At 37.2% G+C, this 18,815-nt stretch overlaps 1 protein-coding gene across 3 annotated transcripts in view; it reads right to left on the bottom strand.

Moving 5' to 3' along the window:
* LOC131079685 (uncharacterized) overlaps positions 1-14,313 on the bottom strand; it is a 58,825-nt gene extending 44,512 nt beyond the window's left edge. Inside the window, exons 1-2 of one of the 3 annotated variants that reach the window (XM_059211131.1) lie at positions 14,149-14,313; positions 13,435-13,598 (exon numbers count right to left, since the gene is read on the bottom strand). In XM_059211131.1, coding sequence (XP_059067114.1) covers positions 13,435-13,537 — 103 coding nt within the window. In that variant the 5' untranslated portion in view covers positions 13,538-13,598; positions 14,149-14,313. Of the gene's footprint in view, positions 1-13,434; positions 13,599-13,851; positions 13,971-14,148 lie in introns of those variants that run through there. The other 2 variants (XM_058017708.2, XM_058017709.2) reach the window with 2 other exon arrangements.
* Positions 14,314-18,815: the final 4,502 nt, after the last annotated feature.

The following is an 18,815-nucleotide window of genomic DNA, read 5'->3' as shown; positions in this document are numbered from 1 at the left end:
GCAATTCCTTTGTTGCAATGGATTTTGAGATTGTGAAGTGTGTGTGAATGAACTAGGTTATATAATAGTAAAATAATGACTTTCAAAAATAACAGTGATATGCATGGCTAAAAACCAACACAACAAGCCAAATCTGTAAATGAGACATAGAGAGGTACTTATAGCAACAATCTGTAGCCAAAAGTGCTAGACTAGTGTGCTAGGCACCCTAGTCTTAAAGGGTGTCCAAACTAATAGAAAGGCTCAAAAATGCAATCAAAAGCTCCTATACACCTATCTCCCAAAATCTAGCCGAAAAGCATCAAACATGAGTGTTGGGCACCCTAGTCCTTGTGTTTTTGCCTATTCGAAATATGGAGTTGTTTGTCACAATCTGCTCTACACTCCTATAGCCTCCTTTGTTGTCAGAATTGAATCTGTGCACATGAAAATGGGGAAAAATGGTTGCGTTGTATGAGGACTTGCCTAAGTCAAACCTCGTGTTGGTCCTTCACAACAACTATGATGATATAAAAAAAAGTGCTTATCCTCAAAAGGACAGCAATGGAATGCTGAAATGAAATGACTATACCTTGGGTACAAAACCCTCTCATGGAGTTTCACATAAAAGTGATGATGTAATTCTCTTTAAACAAGTCTTACAGGTGTTAATGCAATAAGATGACAAACATAACATAATCAATCATGAAAACATACTTGAATACAAGTTGTTGCTTGCTACTCAATGTGCTCAGATCTGGAATGCTTGCTTGGTCATAATTTGGAAACTCATCAAACCTCGAACCTTATGAATGATAAAAGACTGCTTTATATAGAGTTCGAAAGGTATTTTTGAGTTTAGACCAGCATAAAACGGTCAACTACAAAAATCGAGACTAGAATTTAAATTGTGAAGGCCACACTAGCAATGGCAACAATTTCGAAGAATTTTGGTAGGACAAGTGTGCTAGGCGCCCTAGTGACTAGTCCCACCAAAACAGGTCCTTCAAAAGGAAGTCACGAGTGTCGAGGTTTGAGATGTTAAATCAGCTCCTCATTTTAGTATGATCTAGGAAAAGGTACACTAAAGTAGGGACCTATTGTGATGTATTCACACATCGCCCCATTGCAAATGGGGACCCCTGCTTTTTGCTTTCTAGGGTTTGTTTTCTAGGTCTTTTAGGGTTTTGTCTATTAGCCTTTGCAAGATGAGTGCTGTCGAGGGGATCGTTGGATTGCAAGCTTTGCTTGAGCCAGGGTGAGTCCACAAGGTCCCAGAATTAGGGTTTCTTTGAGAGTCTTCCTTAGGGCCTAGTTTTGCTCTCGTTGCTAATTGTGTCTTGCTTTGTGAGTGGGTATCATTCTTGAAGGTCCGAGCTAGGTCGAGTTGGTGAGTGATGAAGTCTGAAATGTCATCCTGATCTTCAAATGCCTTGAAATTTGGCTAAGTCTGGAATGTCCTGATCCTGAAATTTGGCTAAGTCTGGAATGTCCTGATCCTGAAATTTGCCTAAGTCTAGAAAACTAAAGAATCCTCCAAAAACTAGATTTTGCAATATAACTCCTGGAGGTCCGAAACCACTCTCAAACATCCTGAAAGTATATATGGAATATAACTTAAAGTATAAGAAATTCTTATACTTAAATGTTATATTCCATAAAATGATCTTGATGGAGAGTTCAAAAAGTCAAATTTCGCTCCTGACCCTTCCAAAGGGTCCAAAGCGAATTTCACTCTTGACCCTTCCAAAGGGTCCAGAGCGAAATTCTCCATAAGACATTCTACTTTGACCAAAACCTAGAACTAACGCATTCCTAGGCTTGAATGAAGGCAAAAGTACTTGTTTGAATGAAGAAATGCGAAAAAATGAAGTCAGGATCATGGCCTAAGGTGAATTTCGCTCCTGATCCTTCCAAAGGGTCCAAAGCGGAATTCATATTTCCTCTATTTTTCTCCTTAGCTTGACCAAGTTTGTAGACTTTTGAGGCATAATTGAGAAGGCTTGATGCAACTTTTCCTTGGAGAAGAGATTTTAGACCTTGGGATGATGGATTCTAGCCTGGGAGAAGAATTTCGCTCCTGAACCTTCCAAAGGGTCCAGAGCGAAAATCCTTATAACCCTCATTTTCCTTCCTTGTTTTGGATGGGCGTTGGTTTATTAGGCATTGTGTGTGAGTCTTGATGTGTTCTTGCCTTGAGAAGTGTTTTGAAAAGGAAGAATCAAGCCCAAATCATGATTTTCGCTCCTGACCCTTCCAAAGGGTCCAGAGCGAAAATCCTCCTAGACCTCATTTTCTTCCCTATTTGACCAAATTGTGATGTCCAAAGCATGTTGAAAGGGGAAACGGACATGATTTTGCCTTTGAGAGTGTTTGGAGGTAAAAAAAAATGAAGGATTCTAGCCTAAAAAGTGAATTTCGCTCCTGACCCTTCCAAAGGGTCCAGAGCAAAATTCTTGAAAGCACTCATTTTCCCTCTAGCCAAAGTCAGGATCTTGGTGGAGATGCAAGAGAAAGGATCTATGCTTGCCTCTCAAAGAGGATTGGAGTTGGAAAAGTCAAGAATCAAGCTCAAAACATGATTTTCGCTCCTGACCCTTCCAAAGGGTCCATAGCGAAAATCCTTATATCTCTTGTTTTCTTCCTTGTTTTGGCTAGGAGTTGGCATGATGAAGGAGAAATTAGTATGTTCTTGCCTTGAGAGGGAGTGGGATGATTTGGAAGATCAAGATTTTAGCCCAAAAGAGAATTTCGCTCCTGACCCTTCCAAAGGGTCCAGAGCAAAATTCCTTACAAACCTCATTTGCTACCTTGTTTGGGCTTGAAACCTTGTTCCTTAGGTGGAAAATGATCTATGTTTGCCTCCAGAGAAGATTGAAGTTTGAAGAATGAGCAATCAAAGCCTAACTCAAGATTTTCGCTCCTGACCCTTCCAAAGGGTCCAGAGCGAAAATCTACCTAAGACTCATTTCCTCCCTTGTTCGACCAAATTTTGATGTCCAAGGCATGTTGAAAAGGAGAATGAACATGTTGTGGCCTTTGGGAATGTTTGAAAGAGTTGAGGAATGAGTGTTTTAGCCAAGGAAGGAAATTTCGCTCCTGACCCTTCCAAAGGGTCCAGAGCAAAATTCCTTACAAGCCTATATTTTTAACCTTGCTTGAGCTTAAAACCTTGTTCCTAGGGCGAAGAGAGATGAGATTTTACCTTGCAAAGAAGATTGGGATTGAAAGAATGATGATTTTGGTCTAGAAAGGGAAATTCGCTCCTGACCCTTCCAAAGGGTCCAGGGCGAAATTGTGCAAAACCTATCTTTTCCCTTAGTTTCATGCCAAATCCAATGTGGATCATGATTAAAGAAGGCCTTAGGAATGACTCCAAATTGCCAATGATTATCAAGATTGAAGGAATTGAGCCAAATGATGAAAATCGCTCCTGACCCTTCCAAAGGGTCCAAGGTGAAAAATTTTCAACCACCTATTTTCCTTTGCAAAATCAACTCAAACTTGGGTTAGATGTGAGAGGAGAAGTGTTTTCTAGCCTTTTGAGGTGAATTCAACTTGAAATGATGGAAGAATAAGCCTAAATTAAGAAATTCGCTCCTGACCCTTTCAGAGGGTCCAGAGCGAAATTCTAAAATCCACCTATTTCTCTCACATTTGTGCCAAGCCAGGCCTAGACAAAGATGATAGAAGCCCTTGAGATTGCCCTTGAATGGATTTTTGTCTCCAAAAATGATGATTTTGGGCTAGAGGAAGAATTTTGCTCCTAACCCTTCCAAAGGGTCCAGGGCGAAATTCATTATAGGTCCTGTCCCTGGCCATGATTTCTAGCGAAATTCTCTTTTCTAGTCATTTTGAGGTCAAACAAAATGTTGCAAGCATGGGAGAGGGATCCAAGGATGAGAGCCCAAGTAAGCACAGTGAAAAGAATGGAATTGAGTGAGGATAAACAAGCAAAGGGTGAAATTCGTTCCTGACCCTTCCAAAGGGTCTAGGGCGAAATTGTGCAAAACCTATATTTTCCCTCAAATTTATGCCAAATTTAGTGTGGATCAAGATTGGAGGTGTCCTTAGGCATGTCCTTGAATTGCCAAGAGTCATCAAATATGAAGAAATGAGCTCAAAACATGAAATTCGCTCCTGACCCTTCCAAAGGGTCCAGAGCGAAAAACACTAAAACCATCCTTTTCTCCAAATTTTGTGCTAAGTCAGGCCTGGACTAGGGTGAGAAAAGCTATTTGGAATGCCTTGGAAAGATGTTTGACCTTCAAAAATGTGAATTTTGAGCTAAAGTTGGAATTTCACTCCTGACCCTTCCAAAGGGTCCAGGGCGAAATTCTTATAGGGTCTGTTCCTAGAGAAAATCTTGGGCAAGTTTCATGTTAATATCTTTTTGTTGATGATTTAAGTTGAAAATGCTATGTTGAAATGAATTTATCATGTGTCCTTAATCATCTTTTGGTTTGTTTTGGCAGATGAAAGAAGACCAGGCCAGGACAAGGACGACCTTCTCCAGCCCAGCATCAACAAGGACGACCTTCTCCAGCCCAGCATCAACAAGGATGACCTTCTCCAGCCCAGCCTCATCAAGAACGATCTTTTCCAATCCAACATTTGAAGGAAAGACAAGGTGGCATCCCAGTCATCACTCCTCTAGTCAGGTTGGTCCACTTCAGCATGTCCAGATTCAATGTACCTGACTCATGGGAGATGGCACAAACTTCGATGTACCTACCCCAGTTCTCCATTGGTAGAATATTCCAGAGAAGACATGTGTCCAAATAATGCAATTATTTCATTGGCCAGAATTGAGTTTGTTATAACAAACCCTAATTAGGGTTTTCATTGTAAAATCTCGGCCATTGATCTCAAGTTGATCTGAGCCATCGAATTGTATTGAGGGCGCTATATAAGCCCTAGCTCCTCATTTGTAAAGTTGATAGTTAGTCAATAATAGCTAATAGTTAATAGTTAGTAATAGAGGCCAGAATAGTAGAATAGCAATTAGAGTAGATTAAGAAGAGAAGGCAAGACATTGTTGCCTTAATTGTAAAGACTTCTTTTCATTGAAGATATGGTGGAATATGTTGTTTCTTTGCAATGTGCATGGTCTCTTGTTGAATCTTCATTTTTGATGATAGATGATTAAATTGAGTGAAGAAAATTGTTGAATGCACCTGTGTGGAATCTGTCTAGTCCATACCACTAGCCTCTTACTGATGGTAAGTGCGCCCTACGTGGTCAACTGGCATAAAATGAGCTTAATCTTAAGTCGTTACATGTCTATTGTTCATGCATTATCTTGAATGGTGATCATTGTCAGATGGTGTACGATTTGAACATATTGGAAGCATCCCTTAGAAGATCGCACTGAGTTGGTGTTGAATTGTTCAACCTGATGGTGAGACCCAGCCCAGTAGGACTCCACCTAGTCATTCATCCATTTTTTCGCATTCTAGGTAGTAGAGTAGACGTCCTGAACCCCGCATCTTTTGTCATTTGTTTGTCTTCCAGTTAGTTAATAGGATTTGTGATTCCAACAAATCAGACGTTTAGGTCATTGAGTGTAAGTCCCCTTGTGATTCCAGCAAAATCACATCATACCGCGAAGAGCTTATCCACGAGTAGAGATCCTACAAAGCAGAACCTTGGAGTTGCCTCGACTGATCCTTTGGCGAGATCTTCAGCAGTCGGGAACTTTGTTCAAGAGAGGATAAGGTACCTTTTAGGTATTTTATTTTGTGTTTGGTCGTGTACAAAATACACATCAACAGGACCCAAATAGAATGTGAAATTGTAAAAGGATACAATTTGCTACACTACACCTTTGTGGATTCTTCTTTCGTTATGTATTGTGATGGCTATAGTCATCTAAAAATCCTTCTAGTATGGTTGTACGCTAGGTTGCCGATTCGGGTTCGGGCACCAGTTCGGGTTTGAAGAACCCGATACGCTGGTATGGCAAAATTTTGAAAAGGGGTTTGGGTTCGTTTGGCTTTGTTTGGCTTCGTTAGTACAAAAACATGTAAATTTTTTATATATATATTTTGATATTTATGAAGCCTATAAGCATGAATTAAAATTTGCATGTCACATAGCATCATATAAACAACAAAACGAACATAAACTTGTAATCATAGCATCATGATCATACCATAATAGCATCATATACATCAAGTTTAATATCAAAATGACAAAATATTCAAGTATCATTGTTTCAACTTTCAACAATATAAACTTAAAGTTTAATCATCAAATGGATCATCTAATTCCAACTCCTCCTCCTCCTCCTCCTCCTCCTCCTCATTGACATTGACATTAGATGAGCCAATGCCACTTGCACTTGCACTTGCACTATAAGTTGGCTCAATTTTCGAGTCAAGTGTCAATGCAAGAAGCTGAGAAGCAAGTGCATCCAAATCAGTATGCTCTGGCTCTATATCCCACATCTTTGTTTCCCCTTGTGTGTAGTCATGTTGTTTGTGTGAAAGAAAACGTAGGTTGGAATGCACATCTTAAATTCTCCACTCTTTTTGATAGCAGCCTATTGCGCTTTACTGAGTGGATGAAAGAGTATGTGCTCCAATTTCTTTCTGAAGCAGATGAACTAGCAACCTATGAAGACAAAGTAAACAATTAAAGTTATACATTAATAAAAATAAAATTACTAGCAACCTATGAAGACAAAGTAAACTATAAATAAACTAAAACTTGTAAATTTAAAATTTTAATTAATTAAACTTACTTGTGATAAAACTTTTATAGCGAGGGGTTGTAGGTGTTGGAAGCATGTGCCATGGAAGTACACCAGCTATGAGCATCCTTCTTGGATCTATGACGAAGTGCATCAACACTTAGACCATTCCCACTTGCGAATTCTATGAACTCATTTGTAACAACATCTCCCAAATCATCATCGGGATATAGTCTAAGAAATGCTACCTTGTACCCATCAGATACTTCTAGATCTCTCCATGGTGGAATCCTTCCTGGTTTATCAAGAAACTGATTGCTATAGTACTTAGGTGTCAAGGCATAGGCAAGAAGGTGCAAAGGAGCGGTCATCTTATTCCACCTTTCTACAATAATTACTTCCAATTCTTTGAAGAATTTCTCCTGAGGATCATTCTCTTTTTCATTTATAGTGACCTTTATTTTTTCAAGCATTGAGTCAATGCCATCATAAATCTCACCTATGCAAGGCCTATCCATGTATGTATAGCGAATCATGCTCATGATGGGCTTAGTGATACTTAGGAGATATGTAACAAGATCCCACCATTTCTCATTCAATATTCTATCCCTAATTTTTTCTACCCTCTCAATGCTACTTTGCTTCCATACAGCCCAATTGGTGTTGATCACCATATTGCATAGTGCCACTCTAACTTTCACAAGTCGTCTTAAGAGGATTGTGTTTGATGCAAAACGAGTCTCAGCAACCTATAACACAAATTAATGCCAAATAATTAAAAAATAAAGCCAAACTTTAAAGAAGAATACACAATATAGCTTACACAATGATATTATGAACATTGAAAATTAAAAAAAATCAGAAAATGTAAAATTAAATTACTATTTCACTTACCTTCAATAGCTCCAAATTCGAATAGGTTCTAAAAATCCCTTGAGACATGTGGTGGTTTGTGATGAACATCTGGATGTCCTCAGCCTCTGCATACACATCTCTGATCCATTTTATTTTTTGCCCAATCCTTTGTAGCATAAGATTGAGTGAATGTACCGCACAAGGTGTCCAAAAGATGTGATCATAGCGTTGCTCAACCAACAAACCAGCAGCTCTAGAATTTTTTGCATTGTCCATTATGACTTGGACAACATTGCGGGGTCCCACAGACTCAATGGCAGAGATGAGAATTTCTGCAATAAATTGGCCATCTTTTATTTGGCCCTCACAATCCACAGCTCTCAAAAACATTGCCCCTTTAGGGGACACCACTATGACATTGATCAAGGGACGGTTTTTAGCATCTTTCCACCCATCTTAAACAATCGTTACACCTATCTCAACCCATGAATCCCTTAAGGGTTTCAATGCATCTTCAACCCTCTTCACCTCTTTCTCCAATAATGTTCCACGTACCTTCTCATAATCGGGGCCCTTATACCCTCTTGGAGCCTCATTAACACTTTTTATCATTTGCTTCCAATATGGGGAGCGAACAACATTGAATGACAACCCATTTGCATAAATGCACCTTACTATATCTTCATCAGCATTGTCTCTACTCTCAATTTGGAATGCGTTTTCTAAAGGCCCCTTTGTTCTTTTACGTGTCAAGGGTGGTTTACTTTGAGGTTCATTTGTGGCAAAGAAGGGGTGGTCTTCTACTACAAAAGTGGGATTAGAAGGGCCTTGCATTCCCTTTGTTTTCTTTGATGCGGTTTGGTTCAATCGACGGGCTTCCCTCTCTTCTGCCGCCTCATGCTACCTAATATATTTCATCACTGTCTCATCTGGTATAGGTTTACCATTTTTTCCAAGGCATTTTTTGATGCCTCTTCCTTTTATTCCACACAAATGGCCTACCACCCGATAATATGAACTATTACGTTCAATATCACATCCATGGCATTTCCAACGGAATCCCCCACCTCCCGGAAGTTGTTTTATAATGTCCACATATTTCCATAAGGGAGAATTTGGATCATTTCTTTGTTTTGCAATTATTTGTTCATTGCCAATGGAGGAAGATGTAGATGCCATTCTAGTTCCTATGGCAAGAACTAATATAAACATATTCAAAAACAAAAACTAAATAATGAAAAAAAATTCAAGTTTCATGTTTGACAATTTGTGAAACAAAAATAGTTGGAAAAAAATGTTTAAAAACCTACCTCTTGTAGCCAATGGAAGCTTGAAAATGTATGGAAATGATGCTCCAACACTTGTTGAAGCTTCAAAAATCAGTCTTCAACTCCTCTTCTTTGATCTTGGAAGCCAAATTTTGTTCACCCTTTCTTCAACCTGCTCTCATAAAACTTTTGTTTGCAACACAAATGAGGTGAAATGAGTCAATAAAATGTTTTAGAAGTCAATTTTAGGTTATAACTTTCACTTTTTACAAGGCGGAATTGAAAAAAAAAAAAAATTTGCATTGTTTTTTGACTTTACGGGCCGCCCGGGTTCGACTGGGTCCGCCCGGGTTCGACTGGTCGAACCCACTCTGGGTTTTTTTGAACCCTGGTTGAACCCAATTCGAACCAGACCTGTACCACGGACCTGGTCGAACCTGGACCCGTACCAGGGGGGCCCAAGGGCGAACCCGATAACCTAGAATTTAGGGTGCTCTATAGCAGAAGGAGAAAGAATACTTAGGGAAGATGAATTGAGTTTAAATGAGGAACTACGGAGGAGAATCAATGATGATACCATTGATGCTGCTTCTTGATGTTTTTATAACCAATTTGCCAAAAAAATTGTGTGGGACTGTGTAGCTCGTGTCATTCCAAAAGTTCAAACCTTCACCCAGATCTTTGGTCGTATCTCTTTTTATGGATGTCAGCAATTTGTTTGAAATAATGATGTCATCATCATCGTTGCCATCATCATTGGCACTTAAATCATTTGGGGGATGGGACAGGACCAATACTGTTGGCATTCGGAGGTGATGTTAAAAGTGGGAGAGATCAGTTTCAGTACTCTTCCCTCGTGTTTCTTATTAAATATGTATGCGGATGTGTATTCACCATTTCAGTTTTTTAGTTCTAACAATGGCTTTCAGAATTGTATTGCGTGGGAAATATATTGATGCTCCACCCACAAGTAATATCCCTGCTTTTTCTCTTTCATCGGCCTTCGCTATTCCATGAAGCAATGCAGAACGGGCGGGTCATAAACATTCTGGGTGAAGTTTGGTTGCAAGGAAATCAGTTTCTATTACCTTCGAAGGTGGCCTCTCGTTTTGCAACTGTCATCGTGGACCTCTTTGTCAGTGGGTGTCACGAAACTTGTCATTGGTGCTTTTGTTCATCCTTCTTTGTACACTTGGGAGGAAGTTTTGACAGAGCTGGAATCCTACAATATGTTTGCTGGTTCTCCTTTGATTGGAGGATTTCTTAACAGGAATGAAATTCTGGTTGAATCGATTCCAAGATCAATCCTCATTTCATTCATTAATGGCATGATGGCTACTTCAGCGAGTCCCTTTCACTCGTTGATTTTCACATACAGAACAATCATTAGTGAGCCTCTGTTCTCATCGACATTGTTGAAGTTCGATGCCATTTGTGAACTTCGCAGTCATGCAGAAATTGATCCTCGTGTGTATCCAACTTCTTTTCCTCATCCTTCAGATTTAGCTTCTTCTGAAGAATCTTTGAATGGGGTATAGTTATGTAGATTTTTTTGTACTGGTCTCTCCTTATATCTTGGTGTGGACTGTAATATTCCCCCTGTTTTAGGCTTCTCAGTTGTAATTGTATTGTTCTCTGGGGGCTTTTGATACTAGTGTTTGGTTTCTTAGTGGTTGAGGATTGACAGATATCCCCTCCTTTTGGATTTTGATATCTTATTTATGTAATTAATATCCTTATATAATATATATAATATTTCAGGCTTTGGCCTGTTGCTTTAAAAAAAAAAAAAATACGGCAAGTTGGGCATAAAAGGTTTATTCATTCAAATAGTTATATTTTACCACTTGATTGGCAGCAATATTTGGCAATGCGACACCTTGCATTCTGGAATAAGAATTGGTAATGAAGGAAATAGAAGATTAATGTGTTGAGTAAAAAATTTGGCATGGACTCTTGTCAAGCCCAACCGGGGTATTAAGTTTACATGCCTTTACTCAAATCGTACTAAATCATAACAATAATCATATTATAGCCAGGTGTTTGCATTTGAGGAGAAAGCAATTATTTATAGTATCGTTGGTGGAAATACCATAGGAGCAGTTTAAATTGAGGGCAAATATTTTATTGTTGGTAAATAGAATAATACATTCGATCTCATTATATTGCGCAGCAAAACAACTCTGTATCTGCAGTTACCAGACCATTGATACTCTGTTGTATGAAATGCATGTAGTTATGAATAGAATGGGGAAGTCTGCAAAATCAATCACAGTACCTGTTGTTCGATTAATGGTAGAGATGATCTGTGTACTAGCTTATTTTTAGTGATATAATGTTCTTGTACTTATTGATTGTGTTAAACTCTCCCTGGAATTTAATATTTCTATGATCTAATTTCAGTCATCGCCTGTGTGTACCATGAGACAGGCAGCAGTCAACCTTGTATGACGTGGGAGTCTGGAAACTATCTATCCATCATATAACAAATCTTCATTTACAAATAAAAATACAATTGAGAAACTGAAGAATTTTCAAACAAAAAATATTAGATGTTAAAATGCTAACATAATTCCATATTAGCCTTTTTTTCCTTCGCCAAATGGATGTGATAAAGTGCTAAATCAGTGGTACTTTTATAGTAAAGCCATGGCTACAATTCCCCATAAAACCATAATTATGTAGAAATTTAAAAGGCATGCCTTTGGGTGTGATTTAACTCAACCAACAAGGCTATGTGCAAGTTCTGAGTGAATTTCAGGGCTGGAACTATTATCATCCGATTCAATGGTCAAATACAATTAATCCCTTTCAAATATAGAAAGAATATTTACCATTTGCATTTGCATATGGTGATAGGGGGCTTAGCGGAGCTGTCCTTTTAGGGAGCAAGAGATCTCATGTTCAAGTCACACTCATTTCACCACTTGAAAAACTGTAAAAAAAATTGCCAAACTAAATAACGTTTAAGTAGAGCTGAATTTTAGGAAGTAGTTACCCCTCGTATATTAAGAGCTATCTATGTTTACAATAAAACTGATCATTCGTCATGATTATGGACTAAATTGAGTGATATAAAACATTGAATCTTTTAAACTAAAAGTTGCTACTGCAGTTTTGATCCACAAGCTCTATTATAACTATTTATGGACTGGAGAAGTTTAAAATATCTAACACTAACCCCTCTTGAAGCACCTATGCTAAAGGCTTGAGCAAAGGGGCCAGTTAATGCCAGAGAAGAAATGAAGAGAAAAATGTTTTAAAATATAAAACTTGTTGCAGAAGTTGGGCATTGACTCCAACAGCCAGAGCCTGAATCTTGGAGGAAACTACCCTCTTATTTATGTGTACTGATTTCTTGCTGAATCAAACATCCTGTACTTAGGGAATAGGTGGATTGGCAAAGGTTCTTTTCTCTAAAGCTTGCTCATGAGGCCAGTCCCAATGAAGGCCATAAAATATTCAGGTAAATGGAAAGAAATCTATCTATAGGTTTCCACAGAGGTTTTATAAGCCAATTTGATGGGATATGGGTTGCAAGAGTAGGTGGATTGGCAAAGGTTCGGTTTATGCCAAAGCTTGATCACAAGGTCAAAACCAGGATTACAAAATTTTAAAAACGAAAATTGAAAAAATTTCCCTGCTTGATCATAAGGTCAAATCCAAGGGGACTAAGTTTGAACAATATATACCGTAAATAGAAGGTAATTCCCTTGTGAGCTTCAAATATACATTTTAAATACCAGTTTCACTATGCTTGATCATACTGTAAGACTAGAGTAATTAAAGGTTCAATTCCCTCCGAAGCTTAGTCACAAGGTCAAACCCATAGAATAAGATTTGAACAATACATAATGGAAATGAAAAGAAATAATCTTGTTGGCTACAACAAGGGAGGCTTTTACACTAATTTAATATGCCATAATATTGCTGAATCAAACATCCTCCACTCTGAAAGTAGGTGAATTGACAAAGATTTTTTCTGCGCTCAAAATTGGTCATAGGCATAAATAGAGTACATATATTAACCAAAGCTTGGTCGTAAGGTTTAAACAAAATCTTAACAATGGGTAGCATAAATTGAAAGAAAACTTGATTTGGATTTCCACAAGGAGTCTAATAAGTCATAAGCCAAATTGGCATTCAGCTTGGCCACGACCCAAAAATATAACTTTTAACTTTAACTTCCTTACATTTGAAGGAACAAAAACGAGAATTATCTCCTTACAAAAATTCTCATGCACCCATCTAGCATCTGACTTGACCAAGACCTAAAAATAACCTTTATCTTTTTAGTATTTAAGAAAACAAACCGAAGAATCTTCTTACTAAAACTATCGTACACCAAACTGGTGTCTGGCTTGCCCAAGGCCTAAAAACATTCCAACCTCAAAACAACCCTTGCCTTTACTCTTTTATGTCACAAAAACTCTTTACAAACTTGTCTGCCCACGATGCAACCAAGAAAACAATTTGAATCATACATTAAGTAAATAGAAAGAAATCCCTGAAACTTAACCAAGGAACGTCTCATATGCCAATCTATTGTCCTAGTTCACCATGACCTTGAACATAACATTTTTCACTTTTCCTTTTTTTGCAGGTTCGAAAACCACAAATCAAAAACAAAATCCTTACCAAGACAATTATCGCTTTTAACGTAGCCATTTCGCCTTCCATTGGCATCTTCAGATGCACACCCAAGCCCTGCGCACACCACTGAAAATCCCTCCAGCTCCATCTTGTTCGGGTCCTTAACCGCTCAACTTTGCGAGACCACCTGTTCGAATTCCTCTAGCTCGCTGTATCAGTAAAAACAAATTTTAAAGTTAGAAAAAGTAATAACCTACATGGTATAAAAAGAGGGTCTGTGAGGATTAAAAGTATTTAAGGCTAAAACAACAGATCAAAATTGCTCATTGACAGTAAATCAGGACTCAAAACTTTCCAATTTGTTGGATTCGGTTGTAAATAGCCTTTAATGATTTTTTGAATTACCCCTAATCTGTGAGGAATAAAAAAGTCGAAAAAAAAACAAATGGAATGAGTTCAAACCGTAAATCATTGGGTAAAATATCACATCCACATCTGGGTATAGCATCTAAGCAGAAAGACAACCATTAGGCTAAACACACAAAGCAAAATAACTTAAGAGCAGTAAAAGGTGACTCAAACTTTGAAATGCATTGAATTGTGCGGTAAATAACGTTTCAGACTCTAATGAAAATATTTTATAAAACTGGGCAATGGAAAATCCCCAATAGTTTGAACTGAACGGTATTTTATCAAAATAAGCACTGAAAATTCTGCAATTACTTGTGACATTTTTTATCGAAATATGCCAAGAAATACCTTAAAATTGTTCCATTTGACGCAGAATGTAGAACTCCGGCAGAATTTGACGGTAGATCTGCAGCCCAGTCTCTAAAAATGGCGGTAATGGTTGCTCTCTGGGAAAACAGTTGTAGTGAAGCTTTGATGACTTTCCCGCGCAAACTTTTTTCGCTTTGGTATTTATTATTTTAGGATAAAATAGCAAGGGTTGAAGTGGTGTTGATAGAACAGTGCAATGGAGAAATGTTTATACCTATGCCAATTTCTAATTAGTTAGTGTTAATTTTGAGAGAAAATCATGATATAATTATTATATATTAGAAGTTTTACAATCTTATGTAAAATTGGATTATTTTTTAGGTTTATGTATATATGTTTATATGTATTTGCTTACACTTTATTGTTTTGTATAATTTTTAATATAAGTTGTGTTTACTATTCTTGTCGTGATTAAAATATTCATTCTCTACGTAGACTTTATGATTGCATTCTCTTAGGTAATTTTCATGAATGCAAGATCGATTTTTCATTTGCATATCTAACCCAAAATTTAAATTCAAATTTGTCTAGCTCCCACTCATTCAACTAGTTGTTATGAGCAAACTAAGTGTGTGCTTTTGTGGCGTGTTACTACATCTTGGTATTCAAAGGCATTTGTTTACATTTATTTCATATCCTTCACTATTCAAATATCCCCTCTCATCTTCAGGAGGAATTATCAAAACATTTAGTGTGTACCAAAAAGAACCAAAATCTAAGCTTTCATCCTAAGAGCCAATACACACCAAAAGCTTCTTCTTTTTTCTATTGTTGTCAAGATTGTAAAGTGTGTACTTTTTAAAGGGTTGACCTAGGAGTACTTCTCTCCTAGTAATTTAATAGTCCTATAAAGGTATTTGTAAATAATAGTAGTCCAAATAGTAGAGAAAGTGGAGGCAAATTTGGCAAATCATAAAGTAGAAGTGCAAAACCAAAGAGGCAAATTTGTGTGCTAGAGGACAAATTTGTAAATGCAAAAGTAATCTAAAATTGTGAAATTGACCTTTATAGAAGCATGTCTTGTACAAAATCTAAAGTGACGCACAAGCATAGAGGTCTTATTTACAAGTCTAAAACATTTTAGATTTCAAAATCTTCTTGAAAATCACTCATCTTTAGTCTTCGAGCTATGCATTCACTCTTAGTTATTAATTTACGTTAATTTGTGTATGCATGTGTGCATATCATTACAACAATCTAGATTAAGTTTAGGGAAAGTCTATTTCACTTTACATTTTTAGTGAGCCTCTCTAATCTTACACCCTTAGGATTTTACACAAGGTTTATACCTTTTCTAATTCAAGAATTTAGATTTGCATGTTCTTTTTACATTATCATTTTTTAGGTCTTGCATGGGATTTGGTGACTTACATTGCACTATATTATTGTTATGTGTTTTCTTTAAGATGTTATTTTTCTCTTTTGGCCACTCTACCTACCTTTGGCCATGCAATTAAGGTTTGATATACAACTCATATCTCTAATTATTGAATCTTAAAGTTAACTTTTGAAGTTTCTTTTATTGTCTTTTGCTTGTGCCACAAGCTACTCAAATCTGAATACTCTATTAAGGAGCACTCATTTAAACCCTAAAATAGCCACCATATCTAATAAATGTTAAGCCTATTATGATTCTTTTGTTGAGAATAATAATGAGGATTATGGTCTTAATTGGACAACCAATATTTTATAAATGAGCTTCCTAGTTTGGCTAGTGCAAAAAATCCAACACATATATGACTCAAAACGTGTTCATCGAGAGATCTCTTGGATTATAGAATTTGCAAGTGACAAGTGTTGAAGTTGTTTCATCTACTATTATTATTGCATCTACTACCTCTCCTACTTCTACTATTGTCTATTTTTCATCATCACTCTTTCCACTACCACTATTCATTTCTATAGTGTCACCCATACTTGTGTACCCCTATATAGTAATTAACCCTTCTCTACCTTACATCCTCTCTATGACTTACCTCCTAACTATAGTTCTCTTGAGATACTCACATCCCTTTTATGATACATTATGCTTCCATGCATGTCTCATTTACTACTATCCAGCCTTTCATGAAACCTTTTAGTTGTGACACTCCTATATCTAACACTACCTCTCGTGTTATGTATATCGCTTGGTTTCAAGTCTCCAAATTCGTGTCCATAAATTCCCGTAAGTATCTTTTCTCTTCTATACCTCTTTCCCAACCTATCCCCACTTCCATATCTCTAACCTCTCATATTTGTTCCTATATACAAGCAGTGGTCCCTGATCTTAACTCGTTACCCTTCCATATTCCACCTTAAATACAATAATTCATGAAATAAATAATTATAAAAGAGAGCGGATGTCAAACAAAATGAACAATATATTGAGGAATTCAATGATACTAGACATGCAAAGCTATAATATGACAATGTTTTGTACCGTCTACCTATGGATTTTGTAACACCACAGTTTTCAATGTGTGAGAGCATGGAAAAAGATGGCCCATACACATATTTCAGATTTTGTATCATTGCATGTGTAGACTCCATATATAAGGACAAGCTATTTCCACAAACCTTAAAATATAGTTTCATTTAGTAAGTTCACTTCTATAAAGATCTATTCACACATTTGATGATTTAAATAAGTTACTCTTAAAATAATTCACAATTAATAAAATGCATTGAAGTTATAGTTTTTGAACTATTTGAATGTGGACAAGAATAAAATGAACACATTAGTGATTATGTTATATGATTTTTAGTCTTTGCATTCCCTAAGATGATCGTTGTCTTACATGAATTTGAATTGCACATCTTTTCTAAGGGATCAATTAAACCCATTCAAGACAATGTGTACCTATATAACTTTGCATCTATAATGTATTTGTTTGCACATGTAAAAACTATTGAGTCCAATTTTATTTTATTTTTCTATTAACAACAGTTCACGAATACGTCATAACTTTTTCAAATTTCAACCATCGAGATCAATCAAAAATTATGATCTTAATGAACTGTATCAGTAGTATAAACTATAAACAAAGTCTAGAGAGCTTAATCACGTGTTCAAAACATATACTGTAATCGAACTAGTACATATAAAAAAATTATAGCATCATTTTTCAGTCCCAGGATCCCACAATGTTATTGCTTGTTTCTGCCTGATCTGTTTCATAAGCACCCAATGGAGGATCAATGTTGGGTGCAGCAACATGGTCCCATCATGGTGCATCTAGTTGTTTAGGCTCTTTGTTCTTTTCCTTAGTGATCTGGTTTTGTTGTAGCACTTGCTCCAAGGCATTTATCTCCTCTTGATTCAGCATCCCTTTATAGGCATGGAAGAAGTGTGCCGATCTAATGTCTGTTTTGTAGAGCAGAATCACTCCTTGTTAGGCCAAGAACATAAACCTGTCTTTAGGAATTTCAATAACAGTTGATACCTATTTCATGATAAAAAGAGTTGTGAGATTATCATTAAACTTAGTAAGTAATCGCCTTTTATGCTGAAAAACATCTCCATTCCTTTTGGACCACAAAAAACCATAATACTTCACAAAATAAAGTAGACCAAAAATCATTAAGTCTGTCATCAAAATCTTCCACAAAACCCAACAACAACTTTCTTAATGAGCAATTGCCATCTAAGACAAACTTTCTTGGGTTCACATCGACTCTTCCACATCCTATCCAACACAAAAGATCACCTAGACTCGAGCCAATGGCAACCCCAGGATGCATTAATCTAAGCAATAATATGAGCCTCGTCCTTTAACATATGATAAATTTGTTTCACCTTAATGTCTAAAAATGGTGTGTCATCTTTCCATTTCAACTGTTCCAAAAACTTATTAGAAGTAAGCACCTTTCCCAAGAAGAAGGGGCCAATAACCTTGTTGATGAGAGAGAACATTTTCTTGTGAGATGATGGAATGTCAAACTTACCCCCCAACTCCTCCCAAGAACAGGGTTGCCTATTATCCATGATATCATCAATGAGATTAATGCCCAAGGTAGCCCAAGCTTTTGCAGAGTAGCACTGTGTAAGAGCCAGCAGCTTATCATTCAGCACAATCCCCCACCATATAGATCTGTCCATTATAGCATATGAAGGATAGTGATCTGTCCATTACAGTGTATGAAGGATAGTGTCCCACTGCCTCCTTATGAATCAATAACTTCTTAACACTGGACCATAAAAACCAATATTTCTCCATTGTTTACCTTTTTTTAAGGCTTAGATAAACAGATATTGTTTTTTATCGAGATTTTCCATGGCTCACTACCCTCCAGAGCCTTGCATATCCATTTTGAAGCAAGAGCCATACCATGAGCCTTCAGATCTCTCAAGCCCAGTCCCCCCCGAATGCTTTGGAATACAACATCGATCCCAAGAGACATTGTGTCTCTTCTGATTGCCTTGTTTGTCCAGCCATAAAAAGTCTCTGAGAATCTTTTTCCAATCTATTGAACTTGATAATTAGAAAAAAGGCATGTAGATGTAAAGTAGGTAGCATGTGAGGAGAGAACCTTTTGAACTACCTGAACCCTCCCAACCAAGGAGAGCAAATGTGTTTGCCATTTCTGATGCTTTTTCAATTTCAGCAAATAACCACTCCCACATATCCTTGGTGGAGGGGTTGAGAGCAAAGGGGATCCCAAGG

Source organism: Cryptomeria japonica, chromosome 9 (genome assembly GCF_030272615.1).
Source record: "Cryptomeria japonica chromosome 9, Sugi_1.0, whole genome shotgun sequence".
NCBI classification, from domain to species: Eukaryota; Viridiplantae; Streptophyta; class Pinopsida; order Cupressales; family Cupressaceae; genus Cryptomeria; species Cryptomeria japonica.
This window is presented reverse-complemented; position numbering and strand designations above follow the sequence as displayed.